A 26,683-nucleotide genomic window follows, 5' to 3' on the forward strand; every position below is an offset into this window, starting at 1 on the left:
AACAAATATTTGATGGATATTTTTTGGGATACATGATAATAAACTGAGCATCTCTGGGTTCTTGACTTTTGATTAGACAAACCAAGTTACCTTAGGACCTCATTTTGGATAGTGGGAATTTATACGGGTATTTTTTCTATTGTTTGACAGTTTAATCAGTAATAAACTTTATTTGCAGCCCTCATTAATATTAGCTTTGCCGCTACACAATGATGTATCACTACTTCCAATGCAGTAATGTCATATATCCAAGTACTGTATATCAGCAACAGCAGCAATTTTACTGCTCAACCTGCAAATACTTTGGGTGCATTTTGAAGACTATATTTACGTACTTTTACTTAATTCTGATTTTTAATACATAATTTTGTTTTTAACTGAGTACTTTTACATTTGGAATGAATGATATGGATATTTCTTTCGCCACTGTTCAGCTAATTCATTAAAATCACTTGGAAAAACATTACAGATCATAAACAAGTATAATTAGTGAATAATTTTCCTTATTCTGACTATGACACGGATACAGCTTCCTCCCTTCATACCCCTGTTGTTGCCATGCCGACGGATGGCAGAATCGTATCTATATGAGGAGCCTCTTGGTGCTTAGACGCTCCACCGAACCCCTACGTCCCACCTTCCTGAGGACCAGCTGCTGCACTGTGAGGGGAGCAGCCAGATCAGAGGCTGTATGAGGGCTCCCCCTGGGGGCCTCAGCAGGGACACCGAGATCAGACTTAACCCTCTGAACTCCAGGCAGTTTCTGGGCATTTTTAGTCACCGTGTGACCATTTTTCACTGCAGTACAAGGTCCTGCACCTCTACGGAAACAGCACAACCATGGCTAGAGACAGAGGGAATATAGTTGTAATGCCATTTATCCTAAATAAAGCTAAGAAAAAAGTAAAGTTGATTTCCTTTGATTATTTATTCTGCAACAATTGAACCAGGAATCAACATGTGCAATATTTTTTTCCCACAACACTGGAAAATTGTATATCTATACCATACAACCTATGTCCATACCTGTCTACTAACTACTTTGTGTCAACACAGCCTGCAGTTTAACCAAGTTCTGCTGAAAATTCTCTGTATTTTCGGCATAACTGTTGATTGCAGCTGAGTCATTAATACGTTCACAGTTGAGGAAAGCAGAATTGTTTGTTTTTTATAGAATGAAGTTAGTGTAAACAATGTGTTTTAGCAAATTTTTAAAACAAGACATATACGCTACCAGTCAAAAGTTTGGACACACCTTCTCATTCAATACTTCAATTTATTTGTATTATTTTCTACATTGTAGATTCATACTGAAGATTAATACTTTTTTGTTTACAACATAATTCTATATTTATTCTTTTATAGTTTGATGTCTTCAGTATTAATCTACAATGTAGAAAATAACTAAATAAAAACCACTGAAAGAGAAGGTGTGTCCCAACTTTGACTGATAGTGTAGAATAAAGTGAATTTAAGCTTATATGTGGTTCATTTCCCTGATGGAAAAGCAAAAGATTTGATGATTCTTTTTGTTTTGACAGTTTCGAAATCTGATAAATGGTCTAATTTTGGCCATTTCTTTAAGACAACAAGCCTTTTAATCCCAGAGTTCAGAGGGTTAAATGCCATCTAGTATTCCCTGACCTTGTTGTTAAGATAAAAAGAAAAAACTAATAAAACCACGTCCTCTTGCCGGCACTTTCAGATGCATCTTGTAACTTTTGCAATTTATAGTTGTTTTTAAGTATCAAATTTCAGTGCAAAACTTTGGTGAGTGAGCTCCACAGCTAAGCCTTTAAACCTTAAAAACAATACGTTCAGTCAGTGCAGTCTGACTCTGATGTGGTCTATTTATGTCTAAAAGATTAACTTTCCCCTGCAGGGCATCAATATTAGGATGAAGGTGGGGGGGGGCAGGAAGTGGCTCTCTGTGTCTGTCTGTGATCCTTGGCAGAGAAAGAAAGCAGGAATAGATCGAGAGAAAGAAAGACAGAAAGAAATAAAGGAGGAGAGAGAAAAGCAGAGCCAAGAATGTGTGACTGACTTTTAATTTACTGCTGTTTACTGGAGATGAGGGTACGTCTGGTGTCTCTAACGTGTCTGTGAACACTGACTGACCATGAACCCGGAGTCAGACTTTACAACCTAATTGCAGTCATTCACTCCATCCCTCACAGTAGAGGCTGAATTCATCCTCTCACCGCTCAGGTGTTCGGAGGTGGGGGTCACTCGGCACCTCTTGAAGAAGGCGTCCGTTTCGGGGTCGACCACCAGCAGCCGGGTCTCATGGCCGCCGGCTTTAATGGCAGCAACTACTTCTGAATGCGTCTTCCCCTCCACCGACACGCCGTTCACCTGAGAAGGGAGGAGGACATATTATTTTTACATCTTTTAAACTGTGCGGCATGACTGGAAATCCTTCAGTCACTATTGTTTCTCTTTCTGGGCTGCCTGTCTTTGTTCCCACACCGGAGTGAGCAAACTGTTTTATCACTGTCAGGGTTTCTTTCTCAATATTATCACTTTGTCTGCCAGAGGCTCCGGGGGAGGAAATCCTGTGTGTCCACACACAAACGCACGCTCGCATACTTTCAACGACTTGCAAAACAATCTTCACAAAGTCCTCAACCGCCCTTTTCGTTACTCCTCATATTTACATCTGCTGCCATTTAACTCTGTCAGGTGGCTCTACTGAGACCAGCCGAGTGTTCTGGTGTAAAATCTCCATGGGAAAGCATGTGAGAAATGTCTCAAAGGGTGTGTGTGTGTGTGTGTGTGTGTGTGTGTGTGTGTGTGTGTGTGTGTGTGTTTAGGTCATAGGGTGGACCTGCACGTCTAAGCCAGTCCTACAGAGGAAGCTGGACAATAGCTGCTCGGCCAGTAACAGCAGTAACAATGGCTGTCCACTCCTCACAAAGCACCGCTCCTCAGTGGGTGGTGTGGACGTCTGGGGCCCTCTCGGGGACTGGAAACCCCTTTCCAGGCTCCCACACAGACCCTGCAGTCCCTCTAATCCTTCTGTATATTCTTTTCTTTCTCCTCCTTCATTTTACTCTTTTTCTCATGCTGTCTGTTCACTTTCTGTCGGGGAGGGAGAGGAGGTGGAGGACAAAGCAACACTGATTTCACCGTGTGTTATAAAAAGTATTACACTGAATGAGTCAGAGGCGTTCATTGTGTGTCGGTGGCTTTTTTCTCCTGCGCATGTAATCTTATTTGTTTTTGCATTTACACACGTGCAGTTGTTGACAGTGAATGCAGTGAAACAAAAAGCAAGCAGAACATTTTATGCAATTAGGAGAACGTTTAACAAGACAGAAATACCAGTTAGAGTTTGGCCTATAATATCTGACAGCATCATTAAACCCAAGTGATTAGGGCTTCAGAAGCATCACATAGTGGTCTATATTCTGCAGGGCTATAATAAACACCCAAAGGAAAATACCAACCAAAGCATTCAGGGCAGACTAAGGCCGCTACCCACTGATTATTAAGGTTAAATTGTGGTTCCATCTCAAATCAAGCATCCAAGACACTGAGATTTCAGAAACTACAAACCCTCAAGCCGTAACACCAAAAAGTCTCTTCTGTCAGCTGGTCCTGAGGCTTGCTGATTAGATAACAATCCCATACCATCGCTGCAAATCAGAGTCAACGACGTCATCACATTAATAAAAGACGCGTAAGCAGAACTTAGCAGGAATCAACAGCAAAATTCAAAACAAATTTCTTTGCTATCAGGCTCTAAACCAGTAATATTCATTGTCAAAATATCTCTTTATTATCAGAGATGCAAATACACAACTGTTCAAAAGTTTGGGGTCACCCAGGCAATTTCATGTTTTCCATGAAAACTCACACTTTTATTCATGTGCTGTGGGGATTTTACAGTTTTATTATTTTTGTCTCTGCTCCATACTTCTCACTTGTGTTCAGGCCTGAAAATTTTAATGAAGTTTTGTTTCTCATCAGACCAAATTATAGTTACATCCTTCTCTTCTAAAGATGGATAATACTCAGTATGCGGAGATAATTCTTCCCTGCTGTCTTTATGATATATTAATCCAATTGAGAAAGCTTCGTCCAAAGCTAGATATATGGTATAGCTAACTTAGAGATCTTGCACATTATTCCCTGTTTTTACACTACCATTCAAATGTTTGGGGTCACCCAGGCAATTTCATGTCTTTCATGAAAACTCACACTTTTATTAATGTGTTAACGTAATTTCACAAGGGTTTTCTAATCATCAATGAGCCTTTCAACACCATTAACTAACACAATGTAGCATTAGAACACAGGAGTGATGGTTGCTGGAAATGTTCCTCTGTACCCCTATGGAGATATTCCATTAAAAATCAGCCCTTTCTTGATAGAATAGTCATTTACCACATTAACAATGTCTAGACTGGATTTCTGATGAATTTAATGTTATCTTCACTGAAAAAAAAATGCTTTCTTTCAAAAAAAAGGACATTTCTATGTGACCCCAAACTTTTGAACGGTGGTGTAAATGTGGTAAACCCAATGGTATAAGAGAGGAACACTTTGAAATGTTTGATTTGTTTATTCTAAACTTCTAGACTGCAAGACAACAGCAAAAAAGGAATTGATTCTATTAGCGGAGGAATGTAATAAGTGACTGCATGTCAGAAGATGAGTGACACATAATTAAAACATCACTGAATATGGCAATTATCTTGACACAACCTATTATAGACGTGGCACACTCTATAATTTCTTCTTTTTGTTGCCATTCTGTTTCTCCTTTTATCATCTTATTCATTTCTTTAGTCCAGACAATCAATAGTATTTTTTTCTTTTTCAATTTTTTATTTAATACTTTGGTAATGTTATTGTTTTTATGACAGCATATTGAGTGATATTGTTTGCTAATACACACACACACACACACACACACACACACACACACACACACACACACACACACACACACACACACACACACACACACACACACACACACACACAATCTCTGCATCCCAGTGTGAGGCTGTTACTTCTGATGGATTTAAGACCCCACACAGAGGCTGTCATGTGTGTTGTTCACATCATATTCCTCTTAGCTCACAGTTAACTTTGGGAAACTACTTCTTCACCTCTGAGAACAGTATTTATAAAACCTGCTGGATTGTATGTCACTAGGGATGAGCAATTTGGGAAAAATCGAGTTTCGGTTTCAGATTTAACACTGTCTGTGAAACTTGATTAAAAATCTAAATTACTATTTTACAGATTAGTGAAGTTCTACTTTGTTCTAGTGCTGGCTGGTTGCCTTGGAGGTCCTAGATCGGTTTTGTTAGCTAACTAGTGGCAGCACTGACAATGACTGACTTTGTGGAAAATAAAGAATTCCCAACTAAAAAGCAATGCAACGCAGATCACTTTTCTATTACTATTGGATGCAGCAATGACTTTTATGAGTCAGAAACCAAAGAAAGATTGATTTTAGTCTGACTCACTGGATGTAGGCTGCAGGTAGAAGCCTTTGTTCTCCCACTTCACTATCTGTGGGTTCAAAATTCACTTTACTAAGGTGGCAAATTTCAAGTTTTGCTGAGGATTTGGATCATGCAGTAAAACATTCCCTTCTAGTTTTATCCATTGATAATCTGTTTTAATGACAGTGCAACCAAAACAATTCCACTCATCACAATTGTAAAGAGACACTGAAGCTGCATCCTTCGCTTAGCTGCACCCGAGATGATTGGTTTAAAGAAATACAACAAGGCTGGACTGGATAAGAGAGACTTGTCTATTTTCTCTGTCAAGGAACGCGGTGGAGTTATGTGATGATCCATGTTGGTTTGTCTGTCTATTCACAACATTACTCAAAAACAGACTAACAGATTTGGATGAAACTTTCAGGGAAGATCAGAAATGACACAAAGACCAAATGATTAGATTTTGGCAGTGATGCAGCTTATGGTCTGGATCCAAAGATTTGTTAAGGATTTCCCATTGCGAGATAGCAGCACGGTGTCACTGTAACTATGACAACAAGTGAACGCTAGCTGCCTGCTGACGATCACGATTGTGATCCTATGACAAATCCACCGCTGCAGACCTATCAGAAATGATACAAGGAGCAATTCATTAAATTGTTAGGGTGTTTCCGAGTCCCATCAATTCCTGCCACCCACATATTTAGGTCACACGATTCGGTATTCGTACATATTGTACACATGCATAACACACGACTCTGCTCAGCGCAAGGTCCATTTGCTTCTTTGTACATCTATATTAAATGGCCACATTCTATGTAGCTGAGATTTCTGATAATCAGTAACTAATAAACAAATGCTGCCTTGCTACAAAAAAATGCTGCATTTCTGACAATGCCATATGGGGGAATGGACAGCCTTGGTGCAGTACTGCGCTCTCTGAGTGCTTTTCTAGTATTTCTTAAGCAACATTTTTGGCTCTCTGCACTGAAACTAGCGAATCATCCAGTTAGCTGTTAGGTTTGCTGGGCTGTTTGTAGAACTGTGAGGGTTTTTGAGTCAGGTGCACTGTATTACAGAGTTAAAAAGTCAGGCATTGGTTCAATATTCACTGTGTAACATAATGGAGCATTAAAAGTGCATGAATCTGTAAAAGCACTGACATAAAAGTTTAAACCCTCAGATGTGCTGCATTGTTTCAAATTAGTCCAATCGATCAATTAAAGGTGGACTATTTACTTGTCTCTAAGTTTTATCAAGTGGATATGATGTACTTCGTACATAGAACTTTGTATCAGTTATTTCCCATGTTAAATTAGGTATCAGTCATTTTTTCTTACATATTTGGCTACAGATGTCAATAATGAAAACAATGTATGCAAAGATTTTAACAGTCTTTGTGTACATCATTATTACTTGATTACTTCATACTTTATACCTGTAAAATTAATTCTTGCATCACAGGACAGGCATGAACAGAGACAACAAAGACTTTCTATTTTAACATTGCAGGAGGCCTGATTACACGCCACGCCATTATTCTCTATTTTTACACAAGTAAAGAAAATCACTAGAGGCTGTCTAGAGCGGAAGTACGGCAGACTAATCAGGATACACCAGCAGCGGGCATATTATTGGGTAAAGTTATGTTCTCATAAATGTCATGGTACTTTTTATGCCATTTTGTTCAAGGAGCTTCCAGGTTGGCAGATAATCTTTTGATCCCAAAAGACAAATATTTAATTTGTGAACCTGTTTGGTAAATATTCATTGACTGTGAAAAGAAGGAAAAAAAGGTCAAGAGTTGTGTATTTTTCCACTTTCTGTACAGGGGAACTTCTTCTGGGAATCTTTTTAGAAAAATAATTAGATAAAACTCAGCTGAGCATCCAATCGTAAATTATTTCAATTAAAAAAAACTGCAAAAATAGCATGAACATTTATTTTAATAGACACGTAAATTTACTGTTTGCCTGTCTTTCAGTTCAAATCTAAACCGTCACGAAAAAGGGTAATTTTTGTACCACTTGTCCTGGTTTTTCAAATTCATCGGTCCAGGCAGATTTGTTTTTTTGTATCTTCTCTGCTGTAGCTACTAATACACCATGCATGTTGTTTCTCAACTGGAAAATGATCTTAAAGTAAGTGTTATTATTAAGCTAAATAATGTTCCTCATTATACAGCATGAAGAATTACAGCTTCTCAGTGTTATGAAAGTACCTGCACTATCCTGTCTTTGGGCTGCAGGCCTTCCCTCTCCGCTGGAGAGTCTTCATCCACAGCTCGGATGTACTGGCCTGGCCGCGCCCGCTCGCTGTGCAGGTTGAAGCCATATCCGTTGGGGCCTCGCTGGATCACACAGAGACGAGGTCTCAGCTCAGTGGACACCTCCTGGAAGAGGCAGCAGAAAAAGAAAAAGTTAATAATCTGTATGGAGTACACCATAATGTTAGCTTTCTTAAAAAATACCTCCACCATGGGTGTCTGGTCAGGAAGAACGACAGGCACAAAGATCACGGAGAGCTCCTGCGAGTCGTTAACCATGAAAATGAAGCCGAGGCTGAACATGCAGCCAGCTGCGGCATGCTGCTGTGTTGTGCACTGTATTTTTAACAATCATGAGTAAACCGAAGCTGCTCGCTGAGTCCATGTGACTCCGACTGTTCGCCAGGAAGGAAGCGGGTCTTGGAGGCATGTGATTGGAAGTCTGCTGGGAAGGTTTGTGGAGAATTTGAGGAGGGGGAGCTCTGAGGAAGGGACCGGTTCCGGTGGGTTTCGCAGCCCAGCTCGCTTCAGGCTCCATGAAGGACAATGGAAGCTGGGCGTCGACCTCTGACCGCCTCCCCTCACCCTGGCCTGCTCTGGGATGGCAGGAAGAGTTAGAGCTGTATTGTCATTCAGGAAAAAACTCAAGCTCGATCCCAGAACCTCCCTTCCGCTGTATGGATGAAGCGGTTTCTTTATTTAGCAGAGGGGGAACTTTAGTGGGTTTGTCATCAAGAGGTTAACTCAGTGTATAGAGCCACATCTAGCTCTGGAGGGACAGTCAGGTCGGGATAATCTCTGTCAGTGTGACCAGATCTGACCCGACACTCCCTCCACATCAGAGCTCCCACCCTCGGTCAACTGAGCACTCCAAGACAATGAAGCTCCTATAAATAAGTCAGTGTGAATGAGTCACTTTCTACAGAAAACACTGGCAGCGGCCATGTGGATTAAAAGCACTTAAAACATAAATGAACTGTGGACATTTTAATAAACTGAGCCAGCCTGACTCAACATTTTCTCTCATAATACAACTTGACAGCGGCACTGACTGTCACTTTGCTGTGCTACGTAAGATGATTGTTCTCAGCTGACAACATCCCACCTCCAACAAAAATAACTTTTCTCTCAATAAAACACCTGAAAAAAGTTTTGCCTTTGGTCCTGTTTCCAGGAATGACTGATACCAAGGAAAATATGCTATTTCCAATTAAACTTTTTCAGAAAAACAAGGAAAACAGTTAAAGTTAACATTATGCAACTAGTTAGGGGATGAAAAAAGAACACTGTGATGTGAGCACAGTGATGGTTCCAAAACAGGGAACTTCATTTCCTAGAAATCATGTCATGTGACAACAGCACACTGCCCAAACTGCACTACTGTTTATTAGTACAAGTGTACTTATGGACTCAGCACACCAAAAAGGAGGCAGAAATTAAATTGATGAGTCCAAGAAACTTGCAGTTTCACTTTTATGGTGTACTTTCAGATGCATTTCCAGCCAACAGATTAAAATTGTGGACAAATAATGAATAAAGATGCTCATTCTCCTACAAACCATTTGTGTCTTGAGGCAGAAAAGCTTTACTGTTGCATAAATATGCTGCCATGACTAAGCTGAAAAGACTATTTCAAATAAATTAGGAAATTTCCACTCGGCGTGTAAGTTACTCCCTCAGATTGCGACTCCAACTCCAGTGTTTACAACATTTTCGCCACAGTCTGCAGCACATGTAACAGAGCACACGTCACAGTTAAAGTCCAACTGTCTTCACAGTAACTAGTTTGTGAAATAGATTACTGGAAAGTTAAGAAACAATGACTATGTGTATATGTTTAAAGAATATCAGCAAATATATTGATATTGTTAGTTTTTACTCCCTAAAAATCTCTATCAGCCCTGAAAATCCAGTATCAGTCTTTGCATGATCACGGAACACCACTGAAACCGCCTGGCTGCACAACAAGCCACTCTAAAGCTCAATATTTAACCTGCTATATCTTATTTGTTTAATCCACAAAGAAACAAAAGTGCAAAACCAGTTGAGTGACTTGCAACCAGAAATGTTTTGCACCCTACCACGAAATTATTAACAAACTCTTGAGCAAGAGTCTTTAAAATGTCTTAACCAAGAATTTAAAAGTCTGGTGTAAAGATGTCCACTGTTCCAAAGGTTAGAGGCAGTAAAAGAAAATGCACAATTCCTATTTGTTTATAACCCAGATTTTGGAATAAATGGAAAGGATTGTTGAAGCTTAAGACTTAAACACAAACAATAAAACCTTATAATCAATTCTGAAATGACCAGACAACCAGAAAAGCAAAGCTAAAATAGGAATAATAAGGTAAAGTTACCAGTTAAATGCAATCTGCAGTAGAGTTGCAGTAGTCCAATCTGGATGAATGAAAAGCATGAAGGACTATGTGTGTATCTGTCAAAGAAAGGATTCTTTTAATCTTAGAGGTAAAACAAAAAGAGCCCTTATCAAAGGATTTAATCTGTTTGTCTTGGATCACGCCCAAGTTCAAGATGCAGATCAGGAGTATTAACAAAACCTAGATGAACAACGCCCCAAAGCTTCTCATCCAAAGGCTCTATGATAGCTAACACTGTCATGCCACACTCTTCTTCAGATATGATATCTGAAATGCAGGCAGTTTTGTAACCTGTTCTCATCAGTGATGCACATTGAGCATCTTTGTCTGTCAAGAGCCTGCTGAGTAGCTGAACAGCTGATTAGATGTTTTCTGATAAGAGCCCTGCAGCTGCAGTTTCATCATGGTGGTAAGTCATTATACAAAAATGGCTCTTTTTGAAGTGTCACACCCAAACGAGAACAGACTAAAACACCCTTCCTCAAAGAGCCCTTTAAATGTGAAAGTACAGACCAAACAGAGAAGTGGAGGCTGATTTTTATATCTTTGATTCTGTTGGATTTAAGATTAATGATCCAAGAACTTTATTGTCATATACACAGCAGAAACACTGTGGTTACCCTGAATAATGAAATTCTTATTTTGCGAATTCCCTTCACACAATTGAAGAAATAAAATAAAATGACATAAAACACAATATAACAAAAACGAAATAAAATAAAAAAATTTTTTTGTGCAAATGTTAGCAATTTGTGCTATACTGTCATATGTAAACAATACAATACTGTCATATGTGAACAGGCGTTGATATGTGCAAACATTGATATGTGCAAAGGCAGGAGATATGTTGCAAAATATTGCTATTTATAAGATATTGTAGGTGAGTCAGTGATTTAGTAGCCTGATGGCTTGTGGATAGAAACTGTTTTTTAGTCCAGTGGTCCTTGCTTTCACACTCATGTAGCGTCTGCCAGACGGCAGAAGTGTGAACAGCGTGTGCTGTGGGTAGGTGTGGTCCTTGATGATGCTGTGTGCTCTCTTTGTGACCCAGTCAATGTAAATGTCCTGTAGTGGGGGGAAGGCTGCTCCACAGATGAATTGTGCAGTCTTAATTACAAGCTGGAGAGCCTTCCTGTCCTTACTTCTGCAGTTCCAATACCATACCGTGATGGAAATGGTCAGGACACTCTCCACTTTGCATCTGTAGAAGTTGCTAGGGAGTTTGGGGGATAATCCAAATTTCTTCAGATTACTTAGGAAAAAGAGTCTCTGTTGAGCCTTCTAGAGTCTCTGCTGATCCTTGACGGTTAGCTTAGCTGTGTGAGTGTTTGAGCGTTTCTTATTACTGACTTTCCTTCGTCTGAAAGCCTGAAACCACCTAACAGAGTTAACTGTGAGCTGTGAGATGCCACAGCGAAGCCTTATCTGCATGAAGGCTGTGAATGCGATTGCATTTTTGAAAGAACAAGGAGTTCTCAGTCTGTCACAGCAAGCTACCGAGTATGATTCAGAGCAAGTCAGATCACCACGTGCACAGTTTTGAAACTCCAGAGATGCAACACTGACCCAGACACCCTGCAGTCTTGGCATCACACTCCCTGACACTCATCTGTCGCTCTGGTTGGTGTTCAGAGAGAGAGGGTGAGGGAGGCCCTGGCAGCGACAACAGAGCAGGGTTTGTGCCGGAGAGGAGTGGAGGGCCGAAGAATCTCCACGCGGGTCTGAAATCTGTGGAATCTGCTGAACACACACAAGCCTGAATGGGAACCGAAGACACACGCATGTGTGTGTTTCTGCAACATCAAATGCGATCTAAGTTCTTCATAACGTCACAGTCAGAAAATGAACTGCTGATATGCTGCGTGCACCAGAGAGAACATTCATGGGACGTTCCGTAAACTCCCAGCTCATATCATAACTCCTCCTCAAGCAATCAGCTGTGACTGTGATATATTCAGCTGCCTTATCTGCTCTCATTCACACTGTGCTAAGTATTCGCTACAGACAGGCTCAGTCTTGAGGTCAGGTCAGTTCAGGAACATTTCTGTGCCTCCTCTGACACTTTGTTTAGTTTAGAGACTTTCCCAAACCCTAAAGCATGTGCGAGTACATGATCTATGGAAGCAAAGTCGATAAAATTATCTACTGATGCTGCTTTTTCAGATTTTGTTTGGTTACAGAGACTCTACAGAAGGGCCGTGGAAGTCCAGAATTCTCAAGAAATACATCTTGTAGTAGAAATCAACGGGAACAGACAGAGATTTTCTAGCATACTAGACGTTTGTTTTTTTTTTTTTTTGCTGCATAAATCTGCAGAGAACTTGAGTGACTACAGGATTCTTGATTTTGTTTATACTTCAATACTTTGAACACTGTAAAAACACTCATTACAAGATTTATATTATGCTTAGTGTCTATTTTTTTTTTGTTACTGCTCATCAATCTAATAAAATTCCAGCAAATCTTTGTAAATCTTTGTGGGGACTTTGGGCATTTATAAAATAAGCTCAGTTCCGTGCATGCCTTGTTTCACACTCCTCACCATCATCAATATTTCTGCATCACTTTAAGATCACTCTGTAATCTCCTATTGTGTGAAATATTCCTTTTGCCCTGCCCTCTCTGAAAAAAAGAAACAACACAAAACAGTGTTTCGAGAACACACACTCTCAGTGACACAAACTTTCCCTGTGAGGAGGGAAGTGTTGAACAGGAACTGTTGACACATCTTCCCTCAATATGCTTCCCTCTGCATTGGCGTAACTTCCTAACATGAAAAAAAAATCAATACACAAAGACATGCAAGTAAATGCACAGCAACACATATGCACTCACACACACCGCCATGGTACAAAAAACTTTAATTAGGTTGCATGTAGAGGATGGAGTGAATTAAAAATGAGCAAAAGGAGCCTTTAGTGTCCATAAAGGGATGATAAACAGATTATGTTGCTGTGTTTGGCAGCTAAAAAATGAAGGCAGTAAGTGAAACACTTTGATTAGATGCACACCTCGTCACACTCAGAATCATGAATAATGATACAGATAAAACAAGTTTAATCAGTTTCTGAACCCTCTTTAATACTACAGTTTTATTTTTAAAGGAAAAAACAGCCTGACAAAGTCTGGAAACCTGACAGATTCCAACAGGATGTCTGAGTTTATCCAACACAAAGAGGGGAACAATAATCTAATATAAAACAAGCTAATGTAAAAAAAAAAAAAAAAAAAAAGGAAAACGTTTAAAATTGGTAATGTTTTAAGTCCATATGATCTTAATAATGTATATTTCTGCATGTTTCTCTTTTTTCACCTGAACCAAACAAGGACTGTTTAACGTGGTGTGTGGACAAGCCGCTAGCCATGCTAGCGTTACAAGTGTAAAACAAGAACAGCACTCAGAGAGGGCAGTACTCCACCAAGGCTGCTCAGCCCCTGGATCATTTCTGACAGATAAGTCCCGATAAGTCTGCAGCGGTGGATTTGTAGTAGGACCACAATCATGCAATTGTCAGCAGGCAGCTGACGTAGTGTTCACTTGCAGCCATAGTTACAGTGACGCCGTGCCGCTATCTCCATCCATCCATTATCTATACACCGCTTAATCCTCATTAGGGTCATGGGGGGCTGGAGTCTATCCCAGCTGACTTAGAGTGAAGGCAGGGGACACCCTAGACAGGTCGTCAGTCTGTTGCAGAGCTACATATACAGACAAACAAGTTGGAGTACGCGGAAAAAATCCATGCATGCGCAGGGAGAACATGCAAACTCTATGCTGCTATCTCGCAGTACAGAAATCTTAAACAAATCCGTGGATCCAGACTCTAAGCTGCATCACTGCCAAAATGTTATCACTTGGTCCTTGTGTCATTTCTGAACTTTCCTTAAAAATTTCATCCAAATCTGTTGGTCCATTTTTGAATAATGTTGCGCACAGACAGACAGACAAACAGACAGACGGATGGACAGAGAGACAAAAGTACACCTATCGTCATGTAACTCCACTCCGTTCCTTGGCGGAGTAACTATCTTTTAGTGCACTGGTTATTGCAATATCACTGTTATTCACTGGGGATGTATCATGAGTTGGATTGTATTTTTCAGCACTAAAACACTTTTGTAATTTGTGGTCGATCTGACCTTGAATGACTTTTACAATTAATTTCATGAATCTGTTAACGTTAAACTCACTGGATCTCCTACTCTTAGCAGTAACAGTGACCTGGGTGACACAGTGTTAAGTAACACTGGGCAGTGCCGATAAAAGATTTTTTTTATCATGCAGAAAGCAGAATTGCATAATATTTTCACTTTCAGCTGAGAGTGAGCTGCAGCTTTTCACCCAGAAACACCTTCTTTTAGGAAACAGACATGTGAGAATAGTTTCTATCTCCACTGCAAAGAGTTTGGCAACTAAAAAATAAGCATTTGCTCTGAATACCAATCACTCCCAAACAACACCAGGTCCCATTTTAATATTCCTCAAACACACTTCTGAGTCACACAGAACTCAGAGCTGCTCCGGCACAGTTGGTCTGAGTGTTTTTAAGAGTTTACAATCCCTCCACCCAGACTGGTGTGACCCTGGTGAAGACTCATTTCTGGATTTTCCTCAGGAAGCTGTGATAACTAGGAGATAAGATACAGAAGCAAAGTTCAACTCACAGGCATCTGACAAAACGATGCTGCTGAAAATCTCACTTTTATATCTTGCACAGAAGGTCACAGATGTGTAAAAAAAAGTCCACGAATCATTTTTTTCTACTATGCAAGACGTCTATATAAATGAAAATTAAACCTAATTGGTACACATGACAAGAGATGAAATTGCAAACTGCTGCCGTTTTTCTGTTTTATTATCATAGCATTTAGCCATGTAGCAAAAGCATAAAATGCAGACAATATAAGCTGAGCTGAGCTTCAGGGGAACATTATTAGTTTTGCACTGTTTAGTCATAAACTAAAGTCATGAGCAAATTTAAATGTTAAACCAATGATGACACGAGAGCAAAATATCACCATGACTCAAAAGGAAGTTATTACAATTCAACAATTCAGTTGGTGTAGACAAAGTTCCTACAGTTGTGTTTGGTTTTATTCAAACTACAACAACATCTCTGTCCAAAGAGGAAACATGCTACATGCACTACATTATACTATTGCTTTCCCTTAACATTAACATTTTGAACAACAAAGAATATATTGTTGTTTCCTCCATATTTTTTTAGCCAAATTTAGAAATGACAAATTAAATGAGTTCACAAAAAAAAGAAATAATTGAGTTTCTGGTGCATACGAGTTTTCCCCCCATATTATCAAAAAAATACACAAAAATTCCAATGAAATTCCCATACTGGAAAGCAAATTGTCAAGTAATGTAAAATAAAACTGAAAACCCATAACTTTGAAAAACCATTAAAAAATGAGTTTAAAAATTTTTCTCCCATTTTTTTTAAAAAATACATCAAAATTCCCATATTAGAAAGTGAATCTTCGTGTTCAATATAAAATAACATTCTAAAACCTGTAACTTCAAACAACCCTAAAATGAAAAAAGTGAAGAGAAAAAAAAGGATTTTATTTTTGACAGAAGAGACTTAAAAACATTTGCAAATTTATTGCAATTCATCAGTTTGTATCAATATAAACATTTGAGATAATACATGTGCTAATGAAAAATAAAGCTAAAAAAATTTTCTCAATGAAATGGGGGTGGTTATTTTGCTATATTTTACAATACTATTATACATTAATACTTTTTTGAAATATTGCCCTGTTTAAACTTTTTTTTACAGTGTATGGTTCCCTCACACAGAAAAGATATTGCATTCAATCATCTTATCACTACCACTAGTTTGGGGTCACTTAGAAATGTCCTTATTTTTGAAAGAAAAGCAGTTTTTTCCAATGAAGATAACATAAATTAATCAGAAATACAGTCTAGACATTGTTAAAGTGGTAAATGACTATTCTAGCTGGAAACAGCTGATTTTTAATGGAATATCTCCATAGGGGTACAGAGGAACATTTCCAGCAACCATCACTCCTGTGTTCTAATGCTACATTGTGTTAGCTAATAGTGTTGAAAGGCTAATTGATGATTGTGCAGTTATGTTAGCACATGAATAAAAGTGTGAGTTTTCATGGAAAACATGAAACTGTCTGTGTGACCCCAAACTTTTGAACAGTAGTGTGTATTTAAGTAGAATTTGGAAATAGTTTTTATTTTGCACTACTTCATGCTTTTACTGTTACAGTCATTAGTACTGTGCATGTAGTTACACACTGTATGTGCTTTGGACAGCACTGCAGTTATCTAGCAGCTATAATTACTAGAGAGATTAGGATTTTACATAAAAACACTGAAACACTGACGTGAAGCCTCTTGTCACATTTGAGCTCTTTATCAGCTCCACTAACAAGGAATTTAAATAAATCAGAGATCAAATTATCTATTAGATTACAAAAAAGGCAAAGAAAATCAGAAAATCCATTACAGATTTGTGTATCAGAATCTAAATGTATTTTTTCTGACCAGTTACTAATCTCAAGGTCCTTCATACTTATCGTGTGACCTTTAGGAGACAGCTAGATTTATTAATTAGGAAGTTTTCTAATGATATAATAATCCTTTTGGTCTTTTTAAAACAAAAATAACAAATATTTGATGGATTTTTTTGTGATACATGATAATAAACTGAGCATCTTTGGGTTCTTGACTTTTGATTAGACAAACCAAGTTACCTCATTTTGGATAGTGGGAATTTATACGGGTATTTTTTCTATTGTTTGACAGTTTAATCAGTAATAAACAGTAATATCTCTATCTATCTATCTATCTATCTATCTATCTATCTATCTATCTATCTATCTATCTATCTATCTATCTATATATATATATATATATATATATATATATATATATATATATATATGTACATTTTTTTTTATCTTACCTGTTATCGTTTTATCCCACGAAGGAGAGGCATTCAAAATTTCATTGTACATATGTCCAATGACAATACAGGCATTTGATTTGATTTGATTTGATTTTATTTGATTTGATGTGTGTGTGTGTGTGTGTGTGAATGTGTGTGTGTGTGTGTGTGTGTGTGTGTGTGTGTGTGTGTGTGTGTGTGTGTGTGTGTGTGTGTGTGTGTGTGTGTGTGTGTGTGTGTGTGTGTGTGTGTGTGTGTGTGTGTGTGTGTGTGTGTGTGCGTGTGCGTGTGTGTGTGCAATTCAAAAGATTTTTTGTCAGACTAATTTGGTGGTGGATGTCCTGTTTTGGTGCAGTTATGAGGCTCTTGGGGCAGAACTGTTTTGCAGGCAGTGACGTACTCGGCTCTGCGTAGGAATCCAGGGCAAGACAGACTTCTTGACTTGCTTCAAACAACATCAAGTTTTCACAAAGAGGTTATGCAGCACTGGCTGCCTGCTACAAACACCAGTAAAAATATCTTGCATGATTAATATATTTGTAGAAAGTCTGACTTACATTTATTCCTAAATCCATACTTTTTCAGGTTGCAAAGGAGCCCTGTGCAGAGACATTTCCAAGTCAGGGCTCGCCATCCACATTGCCATGATGCCCCACTCCGAATAAAGGTGATTAAACATCAACAGGTGCTCAGGATTTCATTTTTTGCCCTGGAGGTACCAACAGTTGAGTGAAAAGCCAGACTGATTAATTTGCTTCCTTTCAGGGAGCAACAAGCCTCCATAACCATTATCCATCATGTTTATCACCCTCCAACTCGCCCACTGGAGATCTGCATCTGCCAGTTTCTCTGCTGATAATGTTCGACATCGGAGAGCTGGAGCTGCAAGCCATTCGCTGTCTGGCATGCAGGGAGCAATTTGTGTGTGTGTTTGTGTGTTTCTGTGTGTGTGTGTGTGTGTGTGTGTGTGTGTGTGTGTGTGTGTGTGTGTGTGTGTGTGTGTGTGTGTGGGACTTAATGTGTGTTAGATGTGCCAGTAGCTGCAGCTCTGCCACTGAGGCTGCCAGGTACTTCATATTTTCCTCACACTTGGCCCACTGACTCAACCGCTCTTTTTGTTTCACTTAAGCAGGGTAGAAAAATTAATAAAAGGTCACATGCTTAAATTTCCTATTACATAAATGCCTCTCTGACGTATTTCCACGGTTCCTATTTTGTTCAAACAGCTGCTTTCGACTGCTGATGATATCCAACAAACTCACAGCGTCCTGCGAATCATCAGCTGCGACCTGTCACACTCAGCTGAGCTCTGAATGCTGATATGTCATCTCAAGCAGCCCCTCTTTCATCCCTGCTTCTTCTGTCGCTCTAATAGGAGACGGCAGCTCTCCCATGAGTTTGGCCTCTTTGATCAGCATAAAGTATAACCACTAAAGCGACACACTGCCAGGCACCATGGTTACTCAGTGACATGACGAATCTCCAGCCTCGGGGCCCTTGTGATTGTCATGTGTAGTTTTTTGACGAAGATTAACAGCCTCAAGGGCAGACTTAATAAATGTTTGATGTAAACCTGGTTCCTTTTTAACCACAGCACAAGTTTTGTCCTGTTGAGTGCATGGAGCGCACCACTCTCTCAGGCAGGACGGGGGTGTTGGGTTTCAAGCTGGACCCCTGAACCAGCTGCGAGGCAAGCACAGGGGTTGAACAAAGCACCCTACTGTCCCCCCTACTTCCATCTGAGGATGGGACTAACTGGCTCTACAAAAGACACCAAAGAAAGGTTCTGCCGAGGGTTCCCGTTACAATAGGCTCTTTAGGGGGAAGGCCTGAAAACAGAAAAGTAACGTCCGTCATCACAGCAGGGATTCGGACACTGATAAGTCCAAATGGAGTGGTCTTGATTACCAAAGAGGCCAAACCATCACTTTGAAAATGGAGCTAGAGTCTCACCATACAGCTTTCATTTTTAAAAATCACGATTGCATTAGATCAGCCCAGCCCTAAGCCTCACGGTTTGGTCCTATCACAAACCAAGAAGTCAACAAGTTTTATCTCCTCTGCCAGTCTTCCTGTCCTTGACCCTCCACCCCTACAGACCTGAACGCCGCACGAGTTGAACAAACTCCAACACAAGTTTCTCTCCCTCCTTTAACACACAACACAACACACTGCACAGATTAATGTCTAGAATAGGGTTGTCAAACTCATTTTAGTTCCACATACAGCCCAATTTAATCTCAAGTGGGACGGACTACTAAAATCAGAGCATTATAACCAATAAATAACGTCAATTCCAAATGTTTCCTCTGTTTTAGTGCAAAAAAGCACATTCTGAAAATGTAGACATTTAATTATGAACAACCTGAAATTTTTGAAGATAAGTGCAATTTCAACAATATTATGCCTCTGTTTATCATTTGTGTATTACAACTACAGATCACAGTGTGTCTACAGAGGCACAAAACATTTGGTCACTGGTATCTGGAACTCAACAACATAATATTTTACAACTTGTCAAGATCTGGAAATGTTTTAAAATTTACACCCATTTACACATCTGTGGAGTAAGAAGGAAAAGGTTAAGCTGTCCCCTTGCCTTGTAAATGTATAAAATTTATGCAGAAAAAAATGCATAAAAGTTGTGGCAACACATCATCAAGAGTTCCACCAAACCAAGTTCTGTACTACTGAAGCTGCTGAATCACATTATATTGCACAATGTTCAGTGTCTTTAAATATTTTCATAGTAAGGGTTCATTTTCACCTCTGTAATTTTTAGACTTTGCAAAGTCATTCCACAGGCTGGATTGGGCCCTTTAGCGGGCCGGTTTTGGCCCGCAGGCCTTATGTTTGACACTCCTGGTGTAGAACATTCATCAACAGAGAGAGGGGAAGAAAATGTAGAAAAAATAGGAGTTGGGCAACAAAACAATGAAGGCTCAGTACATCGTCATTGTTACATAGAAGTAGAAGTGACAACTGTAAAAGCAAAAACATCAGCGTGCCATTCTATAATCAGTGTCTATTAACGAACACTGTACTTTTATAACTCAATGCAGCATATTTACTGTATGCATATAGTGATTTTCTACATTTCATGTAGGTGGAGGGCAACAATAATGGCAAAGGCATTAGGAGGTGCAAGAGAATAAGATTTACTACTTAAAACATTCCTTTAGGCTGTGTTGCACTGTTGAAGCTGCTTTTAGTGGAGAACTGTAATAATCTCATATTTATTCAAAGTTCTGTGACGATCAGCGCACGTTTATCTGTCTGTTTGTCTGTCTGTTCTCAACATTACTCAAAAACGGATAATCAAATTTAGATGAAATTTTCAGGGATGGTCAGAAATGACACAAGGATCAAGTGATTACATTTTGGCATTGATGCGGCTTGTAGTCTGGATCCACGGATTTGTTGAAGATTTCTGTATCATTTCGAGATAGCATCACTGTAACTATGACAACAAGTGAACACTACATCAGCTGCCTGCTGATGATCACATGATTGCAATCCTACTAAAAATTGACCGCTGCGGACTTATCGGGACTTATCTGTCGGAAATGATACAAGGAACAACTGATTAATTGTGGAGGTGTTTCTGAGTCCCATCAATTTCCACTGCCCGCTACATATTTAGATCATGCGATTTGGTATCCATACATAACGTACACATGCATAACACACACCTGTGCTCACCGCAAGGTAATCTTTTTTATTAAAGATTTCATCTGTCCGAAATGGTACGACTGGACAATCTTGGCGGTCTCCGAGTGCTTTTTTTGTTTAAATTTTAATATGTATGTACATCTTAAATTATGCTGCTGCCTTGTAAAAAAGATCTTAATTAACCTTTTCTGGCTAAATTAACACTTTAAACTGGGTTGTGTAAATATGCACATCAACAGCATGCATTCATTTGCTGTGTCTCTGCTGTATATATCTATATTCAGGGTCTCTGCGTTGCTCGGTGGGAAGTGAGGTGGATGTTGGGGGGAGTTGAGTCTATTTCAGGGTAAGCAGCGAGTCATTTCCCCCCACCCCACCCCCGGCCAGGGCGCGGCACCCCGGCTCATTGTCCGGCCGGGGTGGTGAACCTTTGGCAGAACGGGGCGGGAAATGGAATGTGGCATTGTAGAGTCTCCATCCAGCATCTCATGGGATCCAGTGAGCAGCCACCCACCACCCACACATAAAGGCTTCAGGTTCCACCCCTGACCTGGGCCACAGTGGCCTCGGCGGAGGGGACAGTGGCGCCGTTGTTTGGACAGTGAGACTGTAAACCGCAACATATCATGATACGCTGTCAACGTTAAATATTTATTACGACCCTGATCGATACAACAACGTGCTGTTCTGCTGCGATACACATGGATCCGTCCTTTACTGCAGACATTTAAACTGGCATCCTGCCAGACAGTTTATCACAGTGTGACATTTAAACAATAGTGCATGTGAGCATGTGTTGGTATTAAAAACTGACTTGTCCTGGTGGCCTGAGGGTTAAAAACAATGACCATGACAATGTTCCCGATTGAAGGCCAGACACAGACCTTTGTTTCATGGCCTCCACTTGCTTCTCTCTCCCCTCATTTCCTGTCTTCAGCCCACTGTTTGCTCTCTAATAAAAAAGAATGCATTTTGGTACACATTTTTAGAAGTCGGCTGTCTGTCTTCAGTGTGTTTCATGCTTTCTTTACTTCTTTGTTAATCCTAAATCATAATGACTCGTGCATGATACTCTCGACATCTTGGCCAGTGTTATGTGATAGCATTATACTCTGAGTTTCCCTGGGATTCCCACCCATAAGACACACAAAAACAACTACGTCAATGAAAGCTGTCGGACAACAGAGGCCTGTATAAAGTGTACTGAAAGCCAGTGTATGGTGACACAAAATGAAGCCACATTAACACAGAATCTGGCCTCTGCATGTGGCTTTAGACTATTAATGTAACTGTAGAAGATATTGTGTGTATTTGTTTTAACATGTTGGCATACTGTAAAACATCAAAGAAGAATTCAGTGGAATTAACTAAGCTTCAGTTTTCAACTACGTCATGAATTCTTCTAAACTGAAATCTTTTAACTTGATTAGTTGAATGAATAAAAGGGCTGAGAATCAGCACACTTTGTCAAAGTAAGTTTTTAATGAAACATGAGAGTTAAACCTCTGCAGATAATTTGTAGTTGTAGGAAAACAGACATGATAAAAACTTACTGTTTATATTTAATACATGAACTTGAGCCACATTTTTAAGCTAAACCAACTTAAAATGATAGCTGAAAGTGATCTGCTCCTGACCTGGCTTCATTATAATTGCATAAGACATATTTATTGAGTGCATTTATCTTTATTTAGCTACTACAGACCAATAAAATGAATACAGCCATGTCTGCTTTAGCATTAGAATCATAGAATCATTACTCATGATAGCAGTGAAGCTGTGATGCAGCGATATTGAACACACTGAAAGACAGATCAGCTATACATCACGATATCTGTGCAACTGAAGAAGAAAAAATGTCTCTAATCAGGGAAAAAGGAGGACTTAATTATGTATTTATTGCATTTCAGTGTCAGTCGTAACACTGTATGTGCATTATCATTATTATTCGATTTTAATGTTTTAACCTGACATTTTTCTTTCAAAAGTTTCTTTTTCTTCACTGCAGGTTAGTGAACTTCTCTTCACTTTACCCTCATTTATTTCATAAGTGGTTCCTTGAGATGACATTAAGTAGTGACTCAGGTAAGTCAAACTGGTTTTGGGAATTTTTTAAGATCGCCAGCATATTTTGATAAAAATAGAAAAATCTGGCACCAGCATATCAATAAAAAGAGGCAGCAATACGATACATCGCCATAGCAAAATTTTCCTCGTAGCATTAAGACTGCACATAAACTGATATTCATAAGGAAACATGTTGCTGTTATTAATACACATTTTTTTAGTTGAAGCACAATGAATTTCAAGACCTTCTAACTCAACAAAGAGTACGATTGGCTGACTTCCAAACCCTCTCACATAGACACACCGTTTCATGTGCTAAAATCAATGCAAAAACACCCACACAGAACAAATACAAATCCAACACATGCCCAAACATATGAGCGAACGTCAAGCGGCAGAAGAATGAATCATGGGCTCTATCTGATCCTGTCAGACAAACACAATGACACGCACTTCATTATCTAAACGCAGCCTGAACAGTACCTGGCTTTGTCACAATGGCTTCAATGATAACCGACAGACAAACACTGCAAACTATTAACTGGTTGCTCTGTTTGCTTTAAACCATCACTGACTGACTGTTGCTGGGACGACACACTATTTAACTAGTGGCTGTTACCATTTATATTCTGTTTTCAATGCAAAGTGAAGTCCAGTTCACTGCCCTGATATGAGCTGCCTGGCTTCTTCTCGCAGGCCGAAGGGGAAAGGAGGATCAAGATGACAAAACTGGAGAATCTTCCACCAACAACAATGACAGGAAACCGGCACAAACGTCCTGGGGTCTGAGCTCGGGCCAAGACTACCCTGGACAGCCAGAAACACACCCGCAACCATCCTGGCTCACATAGTTACTGTAGGTGTGGCCACTTCTGCCTTTAATACATGACAAACGATCACTGGAAGATGACGTCTGTTCTATTAACGGAAAGCCTTATCCAGCGGCTCTTCCTCAAGGAATTACATCAGATGCCGTTGAATGTAGATTTGACATAAGAACTTTAGATGTGATAGCACACAGGCAAAAATGCCACATTAATGGAATGTTAAATGAATAACTTCTGCCAAGTTCTGTTACACAAGAAGTCTTTTGCCGTCTTAAGTGTGAAAACACAAGTGGTCTATGGCCAGCCCATAGGAAACAATTAAAAAGAGCACTGTTAATCCAGCATACAGTGGAGAGGACACAAATAGAGACAGAATCCTCCCACATAACAGCTCCAGGATGATTTGTTTAGGGAAAACACGTTGCTTTCTATGTAAAGCCAAGTTTAGAAAGTCAAGCATGTGTGCTGAACACAGTCTCAAGCTCTGTAATAAGCAGGTTTTATACGAACGTGCAGATTAGAGAAGCGACAAACAGCGACGGCATCGACATAAAGTCTCCGTCCTGGCCTGTTCCATGCCCTGTGGTTTTCTATCTAGTGTAGATTCTACACTGTAGAATCACACACAGTTGAGGTTACACATTCTCTCGGAAACACTTTCCCAAGTACCAGATCTCATCTAGACGCAGTCAATTTCACCCGACACGAGCGCACATCCTCTCCTGTAATTAGCGTTTAAAGACAGGCTTATGCAAGCAAGCAGCCGGCAATCATGAAGGGAGATCCCAAAAACATCTCTAAGTACAATTTGAATCGCTTTCCGTAAACAGCTTCTTTTACACAGTGGGATCATTTTTTGGATGAGAAACCAATAACCAAGTCCATAACAGTTTCCCAGAGCCAAAATAAGGCATTTAAATTGTGATTTTTGCTTGAAAAATGACTCAGAGATTAGTTAATTTTCAAAATAGAGTTGTTGCAAGTAAATGTTCTGTCAGTTGGTCAAGCAAAGAATAATTTCAGCTCCTGTTTTGTTTCTGTTCACACACTCATAAACAGACACCAGCTGAGCCACAGCATCAAACGTATTCCCACAAGTCTTTCGGTACGAGCTCAGACTGAATCTCCTCGGCACACTTCACTGCACTCCACAATGGCAGAGTAAAAATTTTACTGCCTGGTAAATAGAACACTGACCTTTGGAACCGATGATGTGTTTTTCTGTGTGTTTTGTGCCACAATGACGACAGCGACTGTTCTTCTTTTCCTGCACCAGCGCCGAATGTTTTGACCTTCATCACATATCACATATATATATATATATACACACACACAGACACACAAACTCCATATGGCCTACACACACACACACACACACACACACACACACACACACACGCCATCAGGGTAGCTGTAGCAACCGAGGCTCCTCAGCTTCCGGAGAGGGCGTCGCTCTTTGAACCCTCTTTTGTGTCGCTTCAAAGATGAAGCCAGACAGGCGGAGAGCAGACGTCAGTACAACTGCAAAAACCAACACCGTGTGCGTCTCCCCAAGGTTGTACATTAGTGTCTTTGAGCTTTTTTTGTGTGTGTGTGTGTGTGTGTGTGTGTGTGTGTGTGTGTGTGTGTGTGTGTGTGTGTGTGTGTGTGTGTGTGTCATTGGCTGGGCGACAGGGCTCAGGCACAGGAATGCCGGACAGGATGTAGGAAGAAAATTCAAAAACAGTAGAGTCAATGAAAAACACACCCTGAGGTGCCTCCAAACTGTAACGCTGAGACACAGCAGACTCTAAAACTGTATCCCTCGAGCCCAATTTACACTTTCTGCTGTGTCTTCAGTCCCCAAGTTACTTCCTCGGTCCGTGAAATCTTAGTTTGTGCCCCTATTTAGAAGAGAAATTCCCAATTGGGCTCACAGCTCAGCACGTACTGGATTTCTGCTCCATGTGTTTAACTCTCCTCTTCTAAATGAGTGAAAGCTAATTTGTTGGGAGTGATGTTGTTTGTCTCTATGCCTCTTCTCTGCGGGTTACGTGCCAGTGTGACTTGTACTGCCCCAGTTCCATTAGGCCGTCTGTGGAGAGCATCGAGAGTAAACACAGGAACAATTGCTGTATATTCCCAGGACAAACAACAGAACCCGGCACTGCTCAAGTGCTGTGCACGAGCGTGGGCCGTTGCTATTTTCATGTGAGGAAAAAAAAGAAAAATCTCCTAAATACCAGAAACACGATTCCAAAAAGCACTGCATGCACTGGATATGCAAAAGCTACAATTACGCCGTTATTTTGAAAAAAGATGGATGGAAGGAAGCAGCAAGTGGCCACCCATGTGCTTAGATGTTCACTAATGACAGCATACTGTACTTGTCTTCAAAATCACTGGAATCGATTCATCAATTAGTCAACTTATCAGTGCTTATCTGCTTTTAAGAATAGTTTCTGTGTTATATGTTGCATGTGTTGAACAGCTGGTAGAACAACACAAGCTAATTGATGACATCAGACTGAAGAATGAAGACTGATTTTAGGGCCTTCAATCTGCTCTTCTGCAAATTAAAGACCCTCACTGGTGTAACCTGAGTTGTTTTTTAGCCTGTCAATGTGCTTAAGTGTTGCTTTTTCTGTGCTAGATGACACACTGGCCACGTTTACATGAAGTTTTTTAATTCAGAATTAATTCGGAATTTACTCATTCAGAATTAAAGTTTTGTGCTTCGCGTTTACATGGAAATATTAATTCCCAATTAAGGTTTACATGGACTGCACATTTATCCCCTTCCTTAATTCCGCTTTATCGCTTGGGCGTTGGAAAGGATTCTGATTGGACAGGGAGTGGATGTGACATATCCCTGTTTACCAGAAGAAAACAAACTCCATTTGCCACGGCATTTCTTTTCCCCAACAACATGGAGGAACAACTAATAAGCACGCTTTTTGCTTTGCTTTTTATTGTCGTTTTGAAACAGCAACTCGACAATGGCGTACTACTTCTGTTGCGTCACTTGAGAAGGAGAAGAGAGATAGAATACCAGAGAAGGGAGGCAGAAGACCAAGCTGTGTACGTTGCT

General features: G+C 39.9%; 1 protein-coding gene across 1 annotated transcript in view; it reads right to left on the bottom strand.

The window, feature by feature from the left end:
* nherf1b (NHERF family PDZ scaffold protein 1b) overlaps positions 1 to 26,683 on the bottom strand; it is a 38,310-nt gene that overhangs the window by 5,310 nt on the left and 6,317 nt on the right. Inside the window, exons 2-3 of the mRNA XM_023265416.3 lie at positions 7,687 to 7,857; positions 2,202 to 2,355 (exon numbers count right to left, since the gene is read on the bottom strand). Of these exons, the coding sequence (XP_023121184.2) occupies positions 2,202 to 2,355; positions 7,687 to 7,857 (325 nt within the window). The remainder of the gene's footprint in view (positions 1 to 2,201; positions 2,356 to 7,686; positions 7,858 to 26,683) is intronic.

Source organism: Amphiprion ocellaris, chromosome 19 (genome assembly GCF_022539595.1).
Source record: "Amphiprion ocellaris isolate individual 3 ecotype Okinawa chromosome 19, ASM2253959v1, whole genome shotgun sequence".
Lineage (NCBI taxonomy): Eukaryota > Metazoa > Chordata > Actinopteri > Pomacentridae > Amphiprion > Amphiprion ocellaris.